This window comes from Chelonoidis abingdonii, chromosome 1, assembly GCF_003597395.2.
Source record: "Chelonoidis abingdonii isolate Lonesome George chromosome 1, CheloAbing_2.0, whole genome shotgun sequence".
NCBI classification, from domain to species: Eukaryota; Metazoa; Chordata; order Testudines; family Testudinidae; genus Chelonoidis; species Chelonoidis abingdonii.
The window spans coordinates 247,296,665-247,314,965 of NC_133769.1; the positions used below are offsets into that span (position 1 = coordinate 247,296,665).

Consider the following 18,301-nt stretch of genomic DNA (forward strand, 5'->3'; position numbering starts at 1 on the left):
TAAGGAAGAAGGAGGGGGAAATCTCTTTGTGTTAGCTTGACTAGGTTTGAATCTGCATAGCCTCAGGGGAAGAAGCAGGGGGGAAGGTAAATTGTCCTCTCGGTTTTGTGTTTCAAGGGATTGAAGCAGGGAAATCTCCTAGTATACCCAGGGTGGGAAAATCTGGGAGGAAGTAAAGAGCAGGAAGGGAAATTGTTTATTTCTTCTTGTTTTAAGAATCCAAGGGGTTTGGGTTCTTGGGGTCCCCCCAGGGAAGGTTTGGGGAGACCAGAGTGAGACAGGCACTATAATCCTCTGTCTGGTGGCAGTGAGATAAGATCTAAGTTGGTAATTAAGCTTAGAGAGGTTTCATGCAGGCACCCAGATTTCTGGACGCTAAGGTCCAGATTTGGGAATGCTTATGATAAGGGACCATTGCGATCATCTAGACTGACTTTCTACGGAACTCAGACCATAGAACTTTGCCAAAATAATTCCTGTTTGAAGCAGACCAGATCTTTTAGAAAAACATCCAATCTTGATTTTAAAATCCCAAGATGGAGAATGTGTCACAACCCTTTGTAGGTTGTTCCAGTGTTTAATTACTCTCACAGTTAAATATTTATAACTTATTTTTATTCTGAATTTGGTCAAGATTCAGCTTTCAGCCACTGGATCTTATTATACCTTTGTTGTTAGATTGAAGAGCCCATGATCAAATATTGGTTCCTCATGTAGGCAGTTATAGACTATGATCAAGTCAGCCCTCAACCTTCTTTTTTTGTTAAGCTAAACAGTCTGAGCTCCTTGAGTCTATCACTATATGGCATGTTTTCAATCCTTTAATCATTCTTCTGGTTCTTCAAACTCACTCCAATTTGTCACCAGTCTTCTTGAATCATGGACACCAGAAGTGGACACAGTATTCTAACAGTAGTCACACCAGTGCCAAATACAGAGGAACTACAATCTTCCTACTCCTACTTGAGACTCCCCTGTTTATGTACCAAAGGATCACCTTAGCTCTTTTGGCTATGGCATTACAGCTAAAGCTCATTTTCACCTAATTATCCACTGTGACCTCCAAAACTTTTACAGTCACTGCTTCCCAGGATAGAGTCCCTCATCCTGTACGTGGGGCCAACATTCTTTGTTCCAAGATGTATAGATTTACATATAGCTGTATTAAAATGAATATTTTGTTTGCTTGTGCCCAGCTTACCAAATGATCCAGATCACTCTTCATTATTTATTACTCCCACAATCTGTGTCATTGCAAACTTCATCCGTGATTATTTTATGTTTATTCCAGCTGTTACCAGATTTGTCCGTTACTTTGGGGTATGCTCATTTATTAGGGTTATTCTTGGGGGTCGGGGGCAGTTCTGTAATTCTATCAGTGTACTGCTTGTGTCACTTGTGTTCTCATACGGAGCTCTGCTTCTTCCTTCTGCAAGTTCCCTCCCAATGGTGTTTGTTTTTGAAGTTTTTTTGTTGAAGAATTGAGACTTAATACTTCAAAAACAGATTCCAGTGAGAAACTGCAGAATTGGAATTAATTTGCAAACTGGACACCATTAAATTAGGCTTGAATAAAGACTGGGAATGGATGGGTCATTACAGAAAGTAAAAACTATTTCCCCATGCTAATTTTCCCCTACTGTTACTCACACCTTCTTGTCAAATGTTTGAAACGGGCCATCCTGATTATCACTACAAAGTTTTTTTTCTCCTGCTGATAATAGCCCACCTTAATTGATTAGTCTCCTTAGAGTTTGTATGGCAACACCCATTTTATCATGTTCTCTGTGCATATATATCTTCCTACTGTATTTTCCACTGCATGCATCCGATGAAGTGGGTTTTAGCCCATGAAAGCTTATGCTCAAATACATTTGTTAGTCTCTAAAGGTATGTCTACACTACAAAATTAGGTGAAATTTATAGAAGTTGTTTTTTTAGAAATCATTTTTATACAGTCGATTGTGTGTGTCCCCACACAAAATGCTCTAAATGCATTAAGTTGGCGGACTGCGTCCACAGTACCGAGGCTAGTGTTGACTTCTGGAGCGTTGCACTGTGGGTATCTGTGAGTAGCTCTCCCACAGTTCCCACAGTCTCCGCTGCCCATTGGGATTCTGGGTTGAGATCCCAATGCCTGATGGGGCAAAAACAGTGTCGTGGGTGGTTCTGGGTAAATGTCGTCAGGCCCCCCATCCCTTCCTCCCTCCCTCCCTCCGTGAAAGCAATGGCAGACAATCATTTCGCGCCTTTTTTCCTGGGTTACCTGAACAGACGCCATACCACGGCAAGCATGGAGCCCGCTCAGCTCACTGTCACCGTTTGTCTCTTGGGTGCTGGCAGATGTGGGACTGCATTGCTACACATAGCAGCTCATTGCCTTTTGGCATCAGAAGGTGCATTACTATTGGTAGCCATCGTCGTCATATTCCTGGGTGCTTTTTTAGCTGACCTTGGTGAGATCAGTCAGAGGTGCCTGGGCAGACATGTGAGTGACTCAGCTACGTCATTCCCATCTTCTGCCAAGCACCCAGGAGATGACGATGACTTGCAGTCGTACTGCACCATCTACTGCCAGCCTAAGATGTAAAAGATAGATGGATCAAAACAAAAAATTGACCCCATTTGTTTTGTGAAATCAATGGCCTGTTAAACCCAGGGTTTAGAGTTCAATCCTTGAGGGGGCCATTCTGTGTGACAGTTTGTGTTTCTCCTTGATGCAAAACCACCACTTTTGTTGATTTTAATTCCCTGTAAGCAGGGGTGGCTCTAGGTATTTTGCCGCCCCAAGAACGGCAGGCAGGCTGCCTTCAGCGGCTTGCCTGTGGGGCATCCCTGGTCCCGCGGATTCGGTGGCACGCCTGCGGGAGATCCACCGAAGCCGCAGGACCAGCGGACCCTCATCAGACATGCCACTGAAGGCAACCTGCCTCTCGCCCTCGCGTGGCAGAGCGCCCCTCATAGCTTGCCGCCCCTGCCTGTAAGCCATGTCATCAGTCACCCCTCCCTCCATCAGAGCAACAGCAGACAATTGTTTCACACAAAACCAGGCAAGGAAGCGACGGCAGTGCAGTGACGAGAGGGACATGGTCATAGATTTCTCACAAAGTACAGGTGGGCAATGTGTCCCGGCAATGTGCACATCATGCTGATGAGCTCTGCATGAGCTCTGCAAACACGTTGGCCAAACAGGAAATGAAATTCAAAAGTTCACGGGCCTTTTCCTGTCTACCTGGCCAGTGCATCTGAGCTGAGAGTGCTGTCCAGAGTGGTCACAATGGAGCACTCTGGAATAGCTCCTGGAGGCCAATACTGTCGAATTGCGTCCATACTATCTCAAATTCGACCTGGCAAGGCCGATTTCGGTGCTTATCCGCTCGTCGGAGGTGGAGTAAAGAAATTGATTTAAAGAGTCCTTTAAGTCGAAAAAAAGGGCTTTGTTGTGTGGATGGGTACAGGCTTAAATCAAGGTAAAGCTGCTAAATTCGACCTAAAGTTGTAGTGTAGATCAGGCCTAAGGTGCCACAAGGACTCCTTGTTCTTTTTGCTGATACAGACTAACACGGCTGCCACTTTGAAATGGGATTTTTGAGTGATGCGGGGATCTTTTAGCTTAGGTCTGAGGAGTGTTGCTGCAGAGCGAATGAGGAAACTAAAAGACACCCAAAGGGAGTTGGGGGAGAGAATGGAACAGATGCATATTTTGGATTTAGGCATGAGAACACCTGAGCATGGGTAGATGTTTTTGTAGAGAAACAACAGTGGTTCACGGGAGAACACTAGATTTGTTTGCGTATGAACTGATGGCTAATGGGAGTATACCAAAGTTGTTTTGTTCAGGCTAAACAGTGGGAGCTGATCATTCCTGGCTATGGGCAGTGTTCCTTGGAGGGAGCTCACAATGCAATTAGGGGGCTCCAGTATTTTGGATACCAGTAAAGGATTTATTACGAGAATTGGTCTGATAACTACTGAGCTGGGTGTGTGCAGGAGAGGGGTTTTCATTAACATCTGGAGCAGAGATCCCCCATCATGCAGTGCTTCCCGGCTTTTCTGGTCCCAGAATTCCATGCAGTTCTTGCCTTGAAATCTCTACTTTCCATTCTGTATGCTAATGGAGATGCCTCCTTGTCCTATCTTCGATGCATATGAGGCTAGGGGAGTTTCCTTAATCCTGTCATCCTTATCCCAAGGATTTAGGTGTCTCCCACTGCCTTTTCATTCCATTTTGTAAGTCTTTCTTCTGATTGGCTTTGGTTCAAGCAGAGGCTGGGGTTGGGGGGTCAGACAGGCTGGGTACTGCATTCTGGTTCCCCAAGGACACAGAACTGCTAGGTAACACAGGTCATTGCTAAAAATGTTAAATCACGTAGGGTCAAAAATCAATGCCTGTGAGGCTTTACTAGAAACACACCCACTCAATAGTGAGTCCCTATTTACAATTAGATGTTGAGACCTGTCGTATAGCCAGTTTTTAATCTATTTAATGTGTGTTGTGTTCACTTTGTTTCACACTATTTTTTTAATCAAAGGTCTGTCAAGCAGTAGCAAGTCAAATGCCTTATAAAAGTCTAAGTTGATCACATCAACACTATTACCTTTATCAACCAAATTTGTAATCTCATCAAAAAAAGATATCAAGTTAGTTTGACAGGATCTATTTTCTTAAACTGATGTTGATTGGCATTAATTATATTACTTTCCTTTAATTGTCTATTAATCGAGCTGTATTAGCCACTCCATTGATTTGCCTGTGATCAATGTCAGGCTGATGTGCTTATAATTACCTGGGTCATCCTATTTGCCCTTGTCAAATATTGGCAGAACACAAGAAACTTCATCCTGCCATCAGAATTGTAACTAAACATTTCAACTTCTGGTGAAAATTTCTGCAAGGAATGTGTAGTTAGAAGACATTGTTAATGTTAAATGAGCCTAAAATTATAAATCCCAATAGTATTTTTATTTTTTAGTATTTTATTATGGATTTTATTTTGTAAAAACTATAGGGTTTGAAACAATCGTTTTAGACTGTGGTTGAGTTAAATGAGGGCTCAAGCTCTCAAAAACATGGAGTTTTTTTTCTTTAAACTTTTTTAATGTGAATGAAATGCTCATAAAAAGATGGCATGTTGACAGCCTTAGAGAATGGAGCCATCTCTTCACAGAACAGACCGTGACAATGAAACTTACACTGCAGTGCCAATGTGCCGGAACCCTGATCTGGAGGGACCAGGTAGTTCAGTAACTATGCCCAGTCATTTCCTGGTCTTTCTTCTGAGATTGCTAACAAGGTGCTTACAGGGGAGCGTGCGTGTAAGATGTAGACCATCTACTGAAATCACCATCTTCAGTTCACATAGGCCTGTCATAAACAGATGGTTAAGGGTTAATGCCTCTTTTACCTGGAAAGGGTTAAAAAGTTCACCTAGCCTAGCTAACACCTGACCAGAGGAACCAATGGGGGAACAAGATGGTTCAAAAGGAAGGAGGAAAGTTTTTCCTTTGTTTAGAATTTCAGTTTCAGCCAGAGTGAGAGAGATCAAGGAACCAGCCTCTTATCAGAGTAGTAAGTTTTAGAAAGGAATAAATAGGTTTATGTTTATTTCTTTGTAACTTGTCTTATGCAAATAGAGGTAAAATCAGATAGGGTATTTGGGTATTATTTTTTTTATGTGTAACTAAAATTGTGCCCAGGGGAACATCCTCTGTGTTTGAAATCTGTTGTCTGTAAGAGTAGCTGGTATGCTCATCTCTCCCAGAGAGTTTTTTACCTTTCTTTTCTTTAATTAAAAGCCTTTTTTCTTAATACCTGGTTGATTTTTCCTTGTTTTTAGATCCAAGGGGATTGGATCTGGACTCACCAGGGAATTGGTGAAGGAGTCTCTCAAGGCTACCCAGGGAGGGGAAGGTTTTGGGGGGACAGGGAGTGATCCAGACACTGAAATTCTGGATGGTGGCAGTGGTACCAGATCTAAACTAGTAATTAAGCTTAGAAGTAATCATGCAGGTCCCCACGTCTGTACCCTAAAGTTCAGAGTGGAGAAGGAACCTTGGCAAGGTCATAGCACAGCTAGCTGATGATAACAAATATTGGAAACTGTCTGGCAGATTGAACTGAACACCTAAGGTCCTGATCTTGCAAAGTCTTATGTACATATTTAACTTCACACAATGTGAGTAGTCCCTCTGACTTAAGCGTGGCTACTTGCGGTGCATAAAGAGACAACTGTCTCAGTGGATCATGGATAGAGATGTGATCAGTGATGTAGCTGCGTACTAACTTATCTGTGGTTTTGGCGATCGGGACCAAGGTCTTATGTCAGCAACAGAAGCAGAATGGGAGCTAGTAGAGGGATCAGAACAAAGAGATGATGGGTTCACAGTGGCCTGCAACAATGAAGAGGTAGATTGATGCATAATGGAACCTCTTCATCGTGCCCATCCTTGGCTCCGTATATAGTGATTCAAATAATCCATTCTAGAGGTGAAAAAGCATGGATTTCTGTGGGTAGATCCTCCTCCAGGGCAAAGTTTGCTAGTAAGGTGGAGGTGCAGGAAGCCATTTTTTACCACAGATGCTATTTGATTATCGATGGTTAATGACAAATCAAACAGGATCCCAAAACTTCGCAACCAGTTTGATGAATGGGGAGAAGTGTGGATTTCCGTGGATGGAAGGAGGAAGACAGGCGTGTCAGCCAGTTCTTCAAAGGGTTTCTTTCATCTGATCCAGCATCACTTTGGTCTTGCCAAAAACATCTGAGTCCAAATGCAGCATAAAATTCTCTCTTCTGATTTGTGGTATAGAACTCTTATTCACAATGTGGGTCTTTATTGCATACCTGCCCTGGTTGCACATGTGAAATGACTTCTGTGGGAGTTAGGCACATGGAACAGTACAAATTATGCAATCAGAGGGTGACGGCACTCAATGAAGAATGGAAAGAATTTTGCCTGCAATTTTTTAGAAAGCAGCCACTTGATAAGTTAATATTTAATTAGTTATATAAATATACTTTTACCTTATAAAATATTGTGTAGAGCCTTAGGGGGTCATTAAAATGAGAATTAAGAATTCTGTTGATTTATCTGTTTAGTTTTATTTATTTATTTTTAAGGTACCACTTTGGTTTGCCGAAATTATTCAGTGCAAGGTCAAAGGACAACTGCTTTACAGAGAAGACGCCTTTGCTGAAGGTTTCCTCTGAGGACAATGGGTGGGTTATTTTTATTTCAAATTAAGGATTGCTTTTACATTATTCCTTCTGGAGTTCTGATTGTAGGGTTGCAGAGAGGCAACCTAGACAGTAGGGGTTCTGACCGGAGTAGGACTTTAGTGGAATATGATGGGGAAATAGGAAGGAAAAGGGAGGAAGTAGGTTGTGTGAAGGAGGATGAGAGGAGGGCTGTAGGTTGAGTAACACTGTCATGTAGATACCAGTGCATAGGATTTTCTTCAATATTGCTGCTTCCTGATGCATTGGGGAGCTGAGACAGCAGTGCTGTAAGAAGCTTGTGATGTACTGATGTGTTGGTGTGTACAAAATCCAATCCCTGGTGCACCAACAGGCCAATTCTTATATGCACTGAGACACTGGCGCATCAAGGGTTCTTCCCCCATGGAGGTACTCTTATTGACTCCCCAGTGAACCAAAGTGTGTGTCAAAACATTGATACATATAGACTGGGCACCTTCCAACTCCTGCCCCTTCACAGACTCCCTTACACCCCAGCCACCTTTGCACAGTTACCCTTTTCCTTATGCCCCTCACACAGCCCTACTTCTTTCCCTCTTCACTAGTTTTTCCACAGGCCGCAGAGATGGGGAACCAGGCCAGAGACGAGCTGCACTCCAGTCAGCCTTCCATGAGTCATTAGACTGGAGCTGTTCTCTTCACTGCAGCAAATGCATGGAGTTTGGCAGGGCTGAGATTCACTCTCATGAACCATAGGTTTGTCAGAGAAGCTGTCTGCACTGCCCAGTTCCTAAACGCACACAATTTACTTGACTCTGTGTAGCTCAGCGGTTGGCAAACTTTCAGAAGGAGTGTGCTGAGTCTTCATTTATTCACTCTAATTCAAGGTTTCGTGTGCCAGTAATACATTTTAACATTTTTAGAAGGTCTCTTTCTATAAGGTCTATAATATATAATTAAACTATTGCTGTATGTAAAGTAAATAAGGTTTTTAAAATGTTTAAGAAGCTTCATTTAAAATTCAATTAAAATGCAGAGCCCCCCAGACCTGTGGCCAGGACCCAAGCAGTGTGAATGCCACTGAAAATCAGCTCATGTGCCTCAGGTTGCCTACCCCTGGTGTAGTTCCTAGAATCTCAGCCAGATAACATTTCTTCCACCAGCTGTCACACTAATAACCTGATTCTGCAAACTCTTAGGCACATGCTTAACTTGATTACCATGAGTATTCCCAGTGAAATCAATTACAGGAAAGTTAAGAATGTGCAAAATCAGGATATAAACCAGTATATTTTTAAATTAAGGGAAATCATTTATTTTTTTTTATTAAAAATATTTTGTAGGCTACGATGTATGGCTCTTCATAATCCAGATTTTACCACAGATGATGATTCATGGAATAACAGCTCTGCAGAATTTGAGCAAAGGTCTCACCTGGGAAGTGAAATGGCTAGCTTGTCTAGATCTGCTTCCTCTGAGAAATATGAACTCTTGGACAACCTTCATGTCAAGTTCAATTTATCAAAGATGAGGTATGAATCCAGAGCTTGCTTGTTTTGTTTTTGTACTTCTGCAAAGGTCAATAACCAAAGGCAGATGTCTTGAAAATGATTTCATTTCTGCAAATGAGTAAAATAACACTCCATATTCTGGGGTCATATTGTCCCATCAATTTTTAAGCAAAATCAAAACACTTTGAAATTCATCGTGAAATCTGGTTAAGATTTATGGCTCCTTGTTATTACTCGCTACTTGTCTTAGGTCTCTAACTAAATACTATATAAGGGAAAAATATGTCTTTATGTCTTTTTTAAAAATTCTTTGTGTTCATTTGTGAATATACCACAAGATCTTCCACAATAGGTTTTGCTGCTTGGATAAATTTTTGTTTGAATAGTTTAACTACCACACTTTTTGTAAATGTATTTTTATTGTAATTATAATAGCCTTTTATATGTACTGTAATGCAAAATGTGCCCAAACTGACCTGCATCCTTCAGTTATCTAAAGTAGGCAGACCTTGTATAAAGTCTACATTTACTTCTTTCTTGGGGTATGGGTTTATTAGTAAATTAAATGTTATCAACACAACCTGAATTTAAGCCTAAAATTGGTCAGTGTTGGCTTTTCCTAGATTTTAGCTGCAGAATCCCTTAGTTCTAGATGCTAGTTCCCTTTGCCCCTTCTAAAAACTACAGCACTCTTTTTATATTCTAGTTGCACCTGCAGTAATCACCTGGCAGCATTGCACAGGGTTCAGATATCTCTTGTTACTCAACATATGTGCCCTGCATCCTGTGCCAGTTTCTAGAGTCTGCCACTCTGTTACAAAATGTTATTTGGCTAAATCACACAATGTGCTTTGTTTTAGCTCATCGCTTCATGTTTATTTTCCACTTCTAATTAGGGCTATTTAAATAACATGGGATTTTCCCTATTCTCCATTGTTGTTGAATAAGCAGTGTAGGCTAACTGTATTGGCTACAGTTAGCACAGCTTGGATAAATACTGACAACTATACCAGCACTGTTTCTTTGCAATATTAGCAGCTTGAGCCAATATTTGATATTGTTTCAGTCATTCTTGGTTCCTTTACTTAATCATTTGCAAAACTACATAAGTTTACATTTTAGGAAAGTACTATATTTTCTTGACGGATTTTCCTGTGAGATATTTTGCCGTATTGTTGAATATACCCAGGGCCAGATCCTCAGCTGGTATAAATGAGCATAGCTCCATTGACATTAATGGAGCTACTAGCTGAGGATGTATAAATCAGGATAGAATCTGGCACAGAATTTGTACTTGCATTACTATGCCAGATTAGAATCGTAATGCAAGACACAGGTTGCTAAATATGCTTAAGTCAAAGGCTGATCATTTCTGGTTTGTAAGCTGTTAAAAGCACTGCTCCTGTAATACTAAGTGCCAAAAACCAACCAACCAACTCTCTCCCCCAAATGCTATGCTTCATCAATAAAATAACATTTTTCAGAAGCTTCTAATTATATCTTGTCAGCTCTTGAGGATGAATTTGTTATTTAAGGACAAGTAGTTATGGACTTCTCAATTAACGCCTCTTGATTTCTATTGTATCTTCCAATGTAGTTGTCATCATGTATCTTGTTTCAATAAGAACTGTTGAAACATAATTTAAAAGTGCAGACTGAAGATTTATCAAATGCATTAAATCTAAAATAATCTGAACAGGGCTTTAATAATTTGTAAAATATTAAAAAATCCCAACAAAGTACGTAAATAGTAGTGTGCTGTTAAGAGGTAGAGAATAGATGTGGGAGAGAGAAACAAAATATATAATTAAAGACATGTACTGGATTTTTTTCACACATCCTACTTGGTTGTAGCTCACACGTACTATCAATCCTGTGGTGCTGGTAATTGCTTTTGTAACTTAAAATTGGTCATTGCTGCCTTGAGTTTCAAACTTTTTTTGTTCTGCTATTTTTCAATAGCTTGGACTTTGATGTTTCTAGATGAAAGACTTTAAATAGACTGAGCCTGCTTCTCCACTGCCCTGCAGCTTGGATCACTCTGTGGCCACCTACATGGTTTCTAATTTTCCCATGAGTGATCTTGATCCTAGGACCTATTTCCACTATGATTCAAACATGACTTCTGAATCTTTTGAAACTTGTCTAATTTAGTTTTCTATTACACAAATGACTCTCTTAATACAGCTGTTTATTGAACTAGAGCTTTCTCAACTAATTCTCGTGTCTTGGAATGTTTTTCTCTTTGCCACCATCAGGCTTTAAGCAACCCACTCACTTGGCATTCTATCAGGAAGGCAGCCGATTTTTTAGTATGTACTTTTAGCTAAAATACTAGGGAGACATCCATGGTTTTAGTTAATGGAGAGATTTAAGAGACAAATTACACAGCAGAACCCGTTACTACTGTGAATATAAAACAATGTGACATACCTAGGGCTCAGTCCAGACTAGGGGGGCTGTATCACCCCTGTCCTTGGGAGCCTTATAATGCTTTGTTGTAGTAGCTCCCACCTGGGCCACTCAAAAACAGCCTTCCAGCGGGCAAGCCACACGCTGAGGGTCTGTGTATAATTGCAGCCTGACAGCTAAACCCTGGCTCTGACCAGCCTTACTTATACTGCGGGGTGACCTCAACACACCCCCAGTCTCAGATCTTCTCCCAGAAATGTATGTTCTGTACTGCCCAGCCCGCTCCTGTACAGTACAAATATATTGTCTGTTATTCCTTAAGGGAATAATATGGCAGCTTATTATTGTAAATAGTTACCCAGACACTCCAATTCAAACACACTGGATTAGATAAAACACTAAAACAAGTTTATTAACTTCAAACTATATTAGATTCAAAGATTTATCACCATATGCTACCATCAAGGTTTCTGACCAAACTCTTCTGGTCAGGACCCACCCTTCCCCCAAAGACCAACTTTTGTTTTCCCTTGTCCTCTTAGGAGTGATACCAGAAAGAGAGAGAGGGTGTCTTGGGGTGTCTTCCCCTTCTTTTGGTAGTCCTATCCCCCATTTGAGAAGCATTTCCAGCTGGGAGCAAGGTGACAGGCAGTCTAGTGAAGGAAACTCCATGCTGTTTCTTTGCTAAGATATAGATTTTTTGCCCCTGCCCCCTTCCTTGCCAAATACTGGCCACTTAGCAGGTAATGGTTCATCAGCCTTGTTTCCACCTGTCTGAGGCATCAGCTTGCCCTTTCTCAGTAAATAGTTTGGCCACTCCCCAGACTTATCTGGAAAACATACTTCAGTCATGATTTCAGCTTATATTCAAACTTTATATATAATGTTGCTATGTGCATTTTGCCATGATGTTATTTATCAGCAAGTTATGAGGTATTTATTGATACCTCACAAGGCATATCTTGTACAAACATTATTCCAGTAGCATGTAGAGTGTGAGCCTCAGGGTATATTTTCTATCACACATTGATTTTACATATAGTATTGACAAATAGAAAAATAATTAGTAGAGAGAGAGAGAGAGCTCCCATGTATAAGACATAAGGGCATAGTTTTTAAATGGTAAATGTAAAAACAGATTACTGGAAAAGGCAAATTTTTAATAGAAAATAGTTTAATTTAAAACAAGCATGGTTTGACATACTAAATATTTTCCTGAGATTTTAGCATATTTGATGGCATTGAATCTTTTTAAAATAAGTCATTGTTCAGTGTACTCAGGCTCACTGTGATAATGTAAAATATAAATCAAAACCAAGGTTCTGATAGTTTATTTGTGAATGTCCAGAAACTGGTGATGTTTTAAAGAGAGAATTTGACTATTGCAGGACTCCAAATGTCTATTCCCTTCTTACAACTATGATTTTTTTTCAATAATTTTCAGGTTACGTATTAGAAATATTTTGAGGGAATGATCAAATTTTGGAGAAGTCAGCCATGACAGTGTGCCTCTTGTGTAACGAGTAAAATGTATTTAGGGCCCAGTCTTGAAGTTCTCATACAAGGCAAACTCCACTGATGCTAAAAGTAGCTTTGTATTTGTAAGGATGACAAGGTTGGGCTCTGGAATGGCAATAGACAATTGCTTGCATTTTAGTGCCCGTATTCAGTACTCTGTGGGGAAACTGAGTTCTCTGGCTAATCGTTTTTTTCTATGTAAAAAAAAGTTCCTTATGATCAAACACAAATAATGTTTTTTATAAAGTTTGTACAAGTAACATTATTCTTACCTTTCAGATGCTGTTTAAGATTCCTTAAAGTTTCAGCCCTTTTTATCTTTGTAGTGGTATGCTCCGTAAGTACTGGATTTGCAACATTCTTTCATTTAATAAATTAGAATTAAATCAGTGTAATGATTTTAAATTGGAATCACTGTAACTTAAGGCTAAATTTAATCCTCTCAGGAGAGTGAGGATCAATGGGCAAAAAGATGCACAGGTCTCTTGTGGACTAGTTAACACTGCCCACATGCTACATATTGTGCCCCCAAGGGAGTTTGGAGAGGAGGCAGGTCCAGTTAATTAGCATGTATGTCACTGGCAGGTATATAAAGATTTTCAGATGGCTCCTCAAGTACTGCTTCAAAACTGGGGGCCTTCAGGGGTCAGCTTCTTCCTCTGTCAAAATGTCCACACTAACTCCTCCTTTTCCTCCTCAAACTCTCATGGAACTCCTTGCAGAGTGGAAAACAGGCGCTGCAAAACCTCATGTGGGCTCTCTGCCTTCCCCAGTGGCTGCTAAAATGTGACTGTCGGTATCACTTCTGGTCAGCTAGCACAGGGAGGGGAGCTGTAGAAGGCTGCACTCTAGCAGCCACTGAGGAAGGCAGAGAAACTGTCCCAGGAATAAATCTGGGAGGGTGAAAATAGTATAGAGCTTCGTATTCTAGCTAGTTCCCCCAGACCCAGCCCTTCTTAAAAATCTCTCCCATTCTGCTTGATGCCCTAATTCTAATTCCTCTCTCTTTCTGTCTCTAGAACCCTTTCCTTGTCCTCCTCTGTCTTCTCCTTCTATAATCTCTGCTCTTTCCTTTTTCCTGTTTTCATTGTTCTAATATTCCTGTCTCTCTTCCCTGTCCACAAGTGCCTCTTGCCTGTAAATGTTGTGCGTGTGTTTAATTTCCATCTCTAATGAGCTGTAGCTCATCTTTCCTCAAATCCCCCCGTAGTCCACTGCCTGATTCTAGTTCTCCCCTCTCACTCTTTCCCTTCCGGGATCCTCATTTTCTCTCCTCCTTTCTTTCATGATTATCCTGGTTTTTCCATCCTCCTTGCCTTATATTAACTGATCAACAGTGCTGGTAGAGGCAGCCAGCTCCTGAATAAGTGTCTCCTTTCCTGGCTCTGTTGCTCCCTGCTGTACTATAATGAAACAAATCGAACACTTGAAAGGTGGAGGCAGAAAAAGAATGGAGGGAGACACTGATCCAGGATTCGGTAGCAGTCACAGTGTTCTAGTGGAGGGAAGCTAGAGGAATAGCAGGGAAGGTGGCTGAGGAGGGGTCTGCTGCTGAGTTGTCAGATGTTGTTGACTGGACAGTCCTAATGGAATCTGTGAACTGTTAGACTGCAAGGCTCTGCAAGTGTTTGAGGTTGGAAATAATCTGCTTGCCTGACATAAGGAATCTTTTTCTATTTGGCAGGATTCCTGTAGCAGAGTGTAGTAGGGCGGGACCGGGGCTCAACCCTCCTACACGGGGGGTGGAGGGGAGCCGCGCCGGCTCACCGCACTCCGTCAGCCTGGGGCCCGCCCCTTGCTGGGGGTGCTGAGGGAACTGGCAACAGTTAGTAGAAGGCCCCGGCCCTGTCAGTCGGGCTGGGCATGAAGCCAGGAGTCTATATAGGCCCAGGCCCTTGGGCAGGGCGGGGCAACACACACAGTTAGGCTCAGGCCTTGCAGCAGGGCTGAGCGAGAGACAACAGTATATATATAAGCCCAGGCCCTTGGGCAGGGCGTGGCAACACACACAGTCAGGCTCAGGCCTTGCAGCAGGGCTGAGCAAGAGGCAACAGTATATATGAGCCCAGGCCCTTGGGCAGGGTGGGGCAACACAGTTAGGCTCAGGTCCTGCAGCAGGGCTTGAGCGAGAGGCCACCACTGTAGATGGTCTCCTTAGGCAAAGGGAGGGGTGGCAGGGGGAACGCCGGCCCTCCCACTCCATTGCGTTCCAGCCCGGGGCGCTAGCAGCGATCAACGCCGCTGACAGTCAGTGGGGGATCCTGACCGAAACACACTGACATGGGCTCAGTGAGTCTGCAGCCAGACGGGAGTCGGCTGCCCCCGGGCCACTCCCAACCTCCCCCTCACTGGGTACCTGCCCTTCACCGGCGTCGTCTGGGGGGTCCCAAACCAGGAGTTCCTCAGCAGGCTCGGCGGCGGGAGGTCCAGTCCACTCCTCCAGGTACTGGGGTTTGGGCGGTCCGGTCCAGTCCTCAGGGTACCGGGGGTCGGGCGGTCTGGTCCAGTCCTCCACAGGCCGAGCGTCAGAGGGCTCAGTTGGCTGCTCTGGGTACTGGTCCCAGGGAAGGTCAGGCCAGTACCCCTCCGGATACCGGGCGCAGGGTAAGCCGGGCCCAGCGGGAGCTCGGGTCTCAGCGTCTGCCTTCTCTGGCAGCCTCCCCCTAACTGAGGGCTGGGGCTGGGCTTTTGTACTTCCTGTCCCGCCCCTTGACTTCCTGGGGGCGGGGACAGGCAGAGGGGGCCTTGGACTTCCGGTCCCGCCCCTTGACTTCCGGGGGGCGGGGATAGGCGGCAGGGCCTCCGCCCGGGGCCGCAGCTTCTCTGGCCTATTCCCGTCAGGAACGTGGGGGAGGGGGGCCCCCTCGCTATGCAGAGGGCACAATAAGCATTTGTTTCTCTTCAGCCAAGGCAGGATTTGGGCCTAACTTTCCAGACAGTTCCTTAAAACTAGCCTGAAACTTGGTCCTGGCCAACAAAATGTATGACTTTGCTAGTTTAAATGTGGTGAAGGTTTACACCTCAATACCACTCCACTTTTTCAGAGTCACAGGCCTGGTTTTAAGTTTGAGAAATATCAGCAACTGGAATTAATATACCTGAAAACTTTATTGTGAATTATGCATTTGTTTATAAGGTTCGGGAAAGGCCATTTTATATATTTTTTGAGACAGACTGGGGAGATAGGTCAACTCTGTAACAATTCAATGTATGCCCATTTTTTGTTTGTCGTAGATTTTATTTAGCACTTATCCAGATCAAGGAGCACCCTGGCAGATGTTGGCTGTGTCACCATTGGAAAGTTACTGTATCCTTTAACATTTTCTTTTGTTTAATAATCAGAGAGTAGTGCGGTCATTGGTTATACTGATAAGCTGATACAAAATGGCTGCTTTGCTGATTACAATGATTTATTTTCTTAGAGTCTGTGATGCTACCTGACTGCCCTTATGGTAGCAAATTAATTTGTTCACAAACCTGTTTCCATAGTAACTTATCTAAATGATAATGAATTGTGCAAAGGCCTGATTTTCCTATTTCTTCAACTGGACACCATTTGACCCCTACTCATGTCTTAAAAAGGGAACTGAAGTTCATAATGAAACCTGACCACAATATGCAAAATGTAAACAGAGGTATATGGTCACAATGACAGAAAAATCCCAAAACTAGTTCCCTTTCATCTGTACAGAGTAGCAGTTTGGTCAGATTTGAGTGGTGTTGTGACACCATGCATCAGATCACAATGACACCCACTGAAATTTGGCCCGGTTGCCCTTTTGTCTGGACAGAGGGCTGGCTAGATCAAATTTCAGTGACGTTGCAACCACACAGCTGGAGCAATGCTCTGGACTGCTCCAACAGCAGCCATACTGATGTAGTAGGGGACCACTACTTAAAAGAGCTTGGAGCATCTCCCCCTCCCCAGCTTCATAGCCTATGAAACTTTAAGCAAGTGCCAAAACCTTGAGAGGAGGGGGGCATTTATTTCATTCCCCACTCCTGACACCTCTAATTGGCATCACGGCTTGGAACCTATGCGGGAGTGAGGAGGGAAGACATTTAATGTGATGCTTCTATTACTACTAATGTGAGCTGTTCATTATACATGAGCATTTAGTGAATGATTAAATGCACCAATATTCTGGTGTTGAATCTGAATTTTTAGTACCTTGAAATCTAAGTATTTGACTATAGGGAATTAACATCTACATACAGACTGAAAGATTAATAAGCACTGCCAGGCTTGCAGGTAATACATGGTATCGTTATTAGGATAGGATTAAAATTAAAAATGATCTGGACAAATTGGAGAAATGGTCTGAAGTAAGTAGGATGAAATTCAATAAGGACAAATGCAAAGTACTCCACTTAGAAAGGAACAATCAGTTGCACACATACAAATGGGAAATGACTGCTTAGGAAGGAGTACTGCGGAAAGGGATCTGGGGGTCATAGTGGATCACAGGCTAAATATGAGTGAACACTGTAACACTGTTGCAAAAAAAGCAAACATCATTTTGGGATGTATTAGCAGGAGTATTGCAAGCAAGACACGAGAAGTAATTCTTCCACTCTACTCCACGCTGAGTAGGCCTCAGCTGGAGTATTGTGTCCAGTGCTGGGCACCACATTTCAGGAAAGATGTGAATGAATTGGACAGAGTCCAAAGAAAAGCAACACAAATGATTAAAGGTCTAGATTGAAGGGAAGACTGAAAAAATTGTTTTTTTTATTCTGGACAAGAGAAGACTGAGAGGGGACATAAGTTTTCAAGTACATAAAAGGTTGTTAGAAGGAGGAGGGAGAAAAATTGTTGTTCTTAACCTCTGAAGATAGGGCTTAAATTGCAGCAAGGGCGGTTTAGGAAAAAATCCCCAGCTGTCAGGGTGGTTAAGTGCTGGAATAAATTACCTAGGGAAGTTGTGGAATCTCTACAAGGATGGCAGAGATGGTCTAGATAATACTTAGTTCTTCCATGAGTGCAGATGACTGGACTAGATGACCTCTTGAGGTCCTTTCCAGTCCTAAGATACTATGTTTTTGTTTCTCTTGAATTCTACTGAAGAGGCCATACTTTGGAATGACTGCATTTCTTCTACATTATTATTGTTTGCCATATTAGTTCTAGAGTGCTACATATGTGAATGGTGAATTAGGGACCAATAGGAAAGGTCTCTGCCCTGAGAACTTATGTATCCCACTAGACAGTGTGTATTATGTATCCTCTGAGCCTGGCCTACAAAAGATGAGGGTCTGTTACAGATCTCCACTGAAGAGCCTGACTGTGATGGAATGCCCACCCTTTCAGGGCCAGGACTCTTGGGGTTAGGCAGCCTTGTTCAATTAGTCCCATCTATGCCATAGTTAGCTGCCTCCAGCCAAGGTGATAAGATTAATTGGGGTCAGGTTACAACCTGATTAATACCTGAACCTCATAAAAAGGCTAGAGAACTCAGAGGGAGGAATCACAGGGAGCAAGCTGGGGTCCTGTGAAAGGCCCTTCAGTAGGTTCTGGAAAGACTCCCGAGTCAGAGCACTATCCCAGAGCAGGGAAGACTGAAAGGTAGCCCAGAGAAGCTGAGGCTGTGAGGGGACTCCAGGGAAAGCAGCTTGGGAGTCAGCACTCTATCCCTGAGCAGAGAGACTGCTGGGAACTGA

General features: G+C 42.7%; 1 protein-coding gene across 1 annotated transcript in view; it reads left to right on the forward strand.

The window, feature by feature from the left end:
* OCA2 (OCA2 melanosomal transmembrane protein) overlaps window positions 1–18,301 on the forward strand; it is a 313,569-nt gene that overhangs the window by 40,082 nt on the left and 255,186 nt on the right. The window contains exons 2-5 of the mRNA XM_032768621.1: window positions 7,122–7,220; window positions 8,543–8,731; window positions 12,920–12,977; window positions 15,875–15,947. Of these exons, the coding sequence (XP_032624512.1) occupies window positions 7,122–7,220; window positions 8,543–8,731; window positions 12,920–12,977; window positions 15,875–15,947 (419 nt within the window). The remainder of the gene's footprint in view (window positions 1–7,121; window positions 7,221–8,542; window positions 8,732–12,919; window positions 12,978–15,874; window positions 15,948–18,301) is intronic.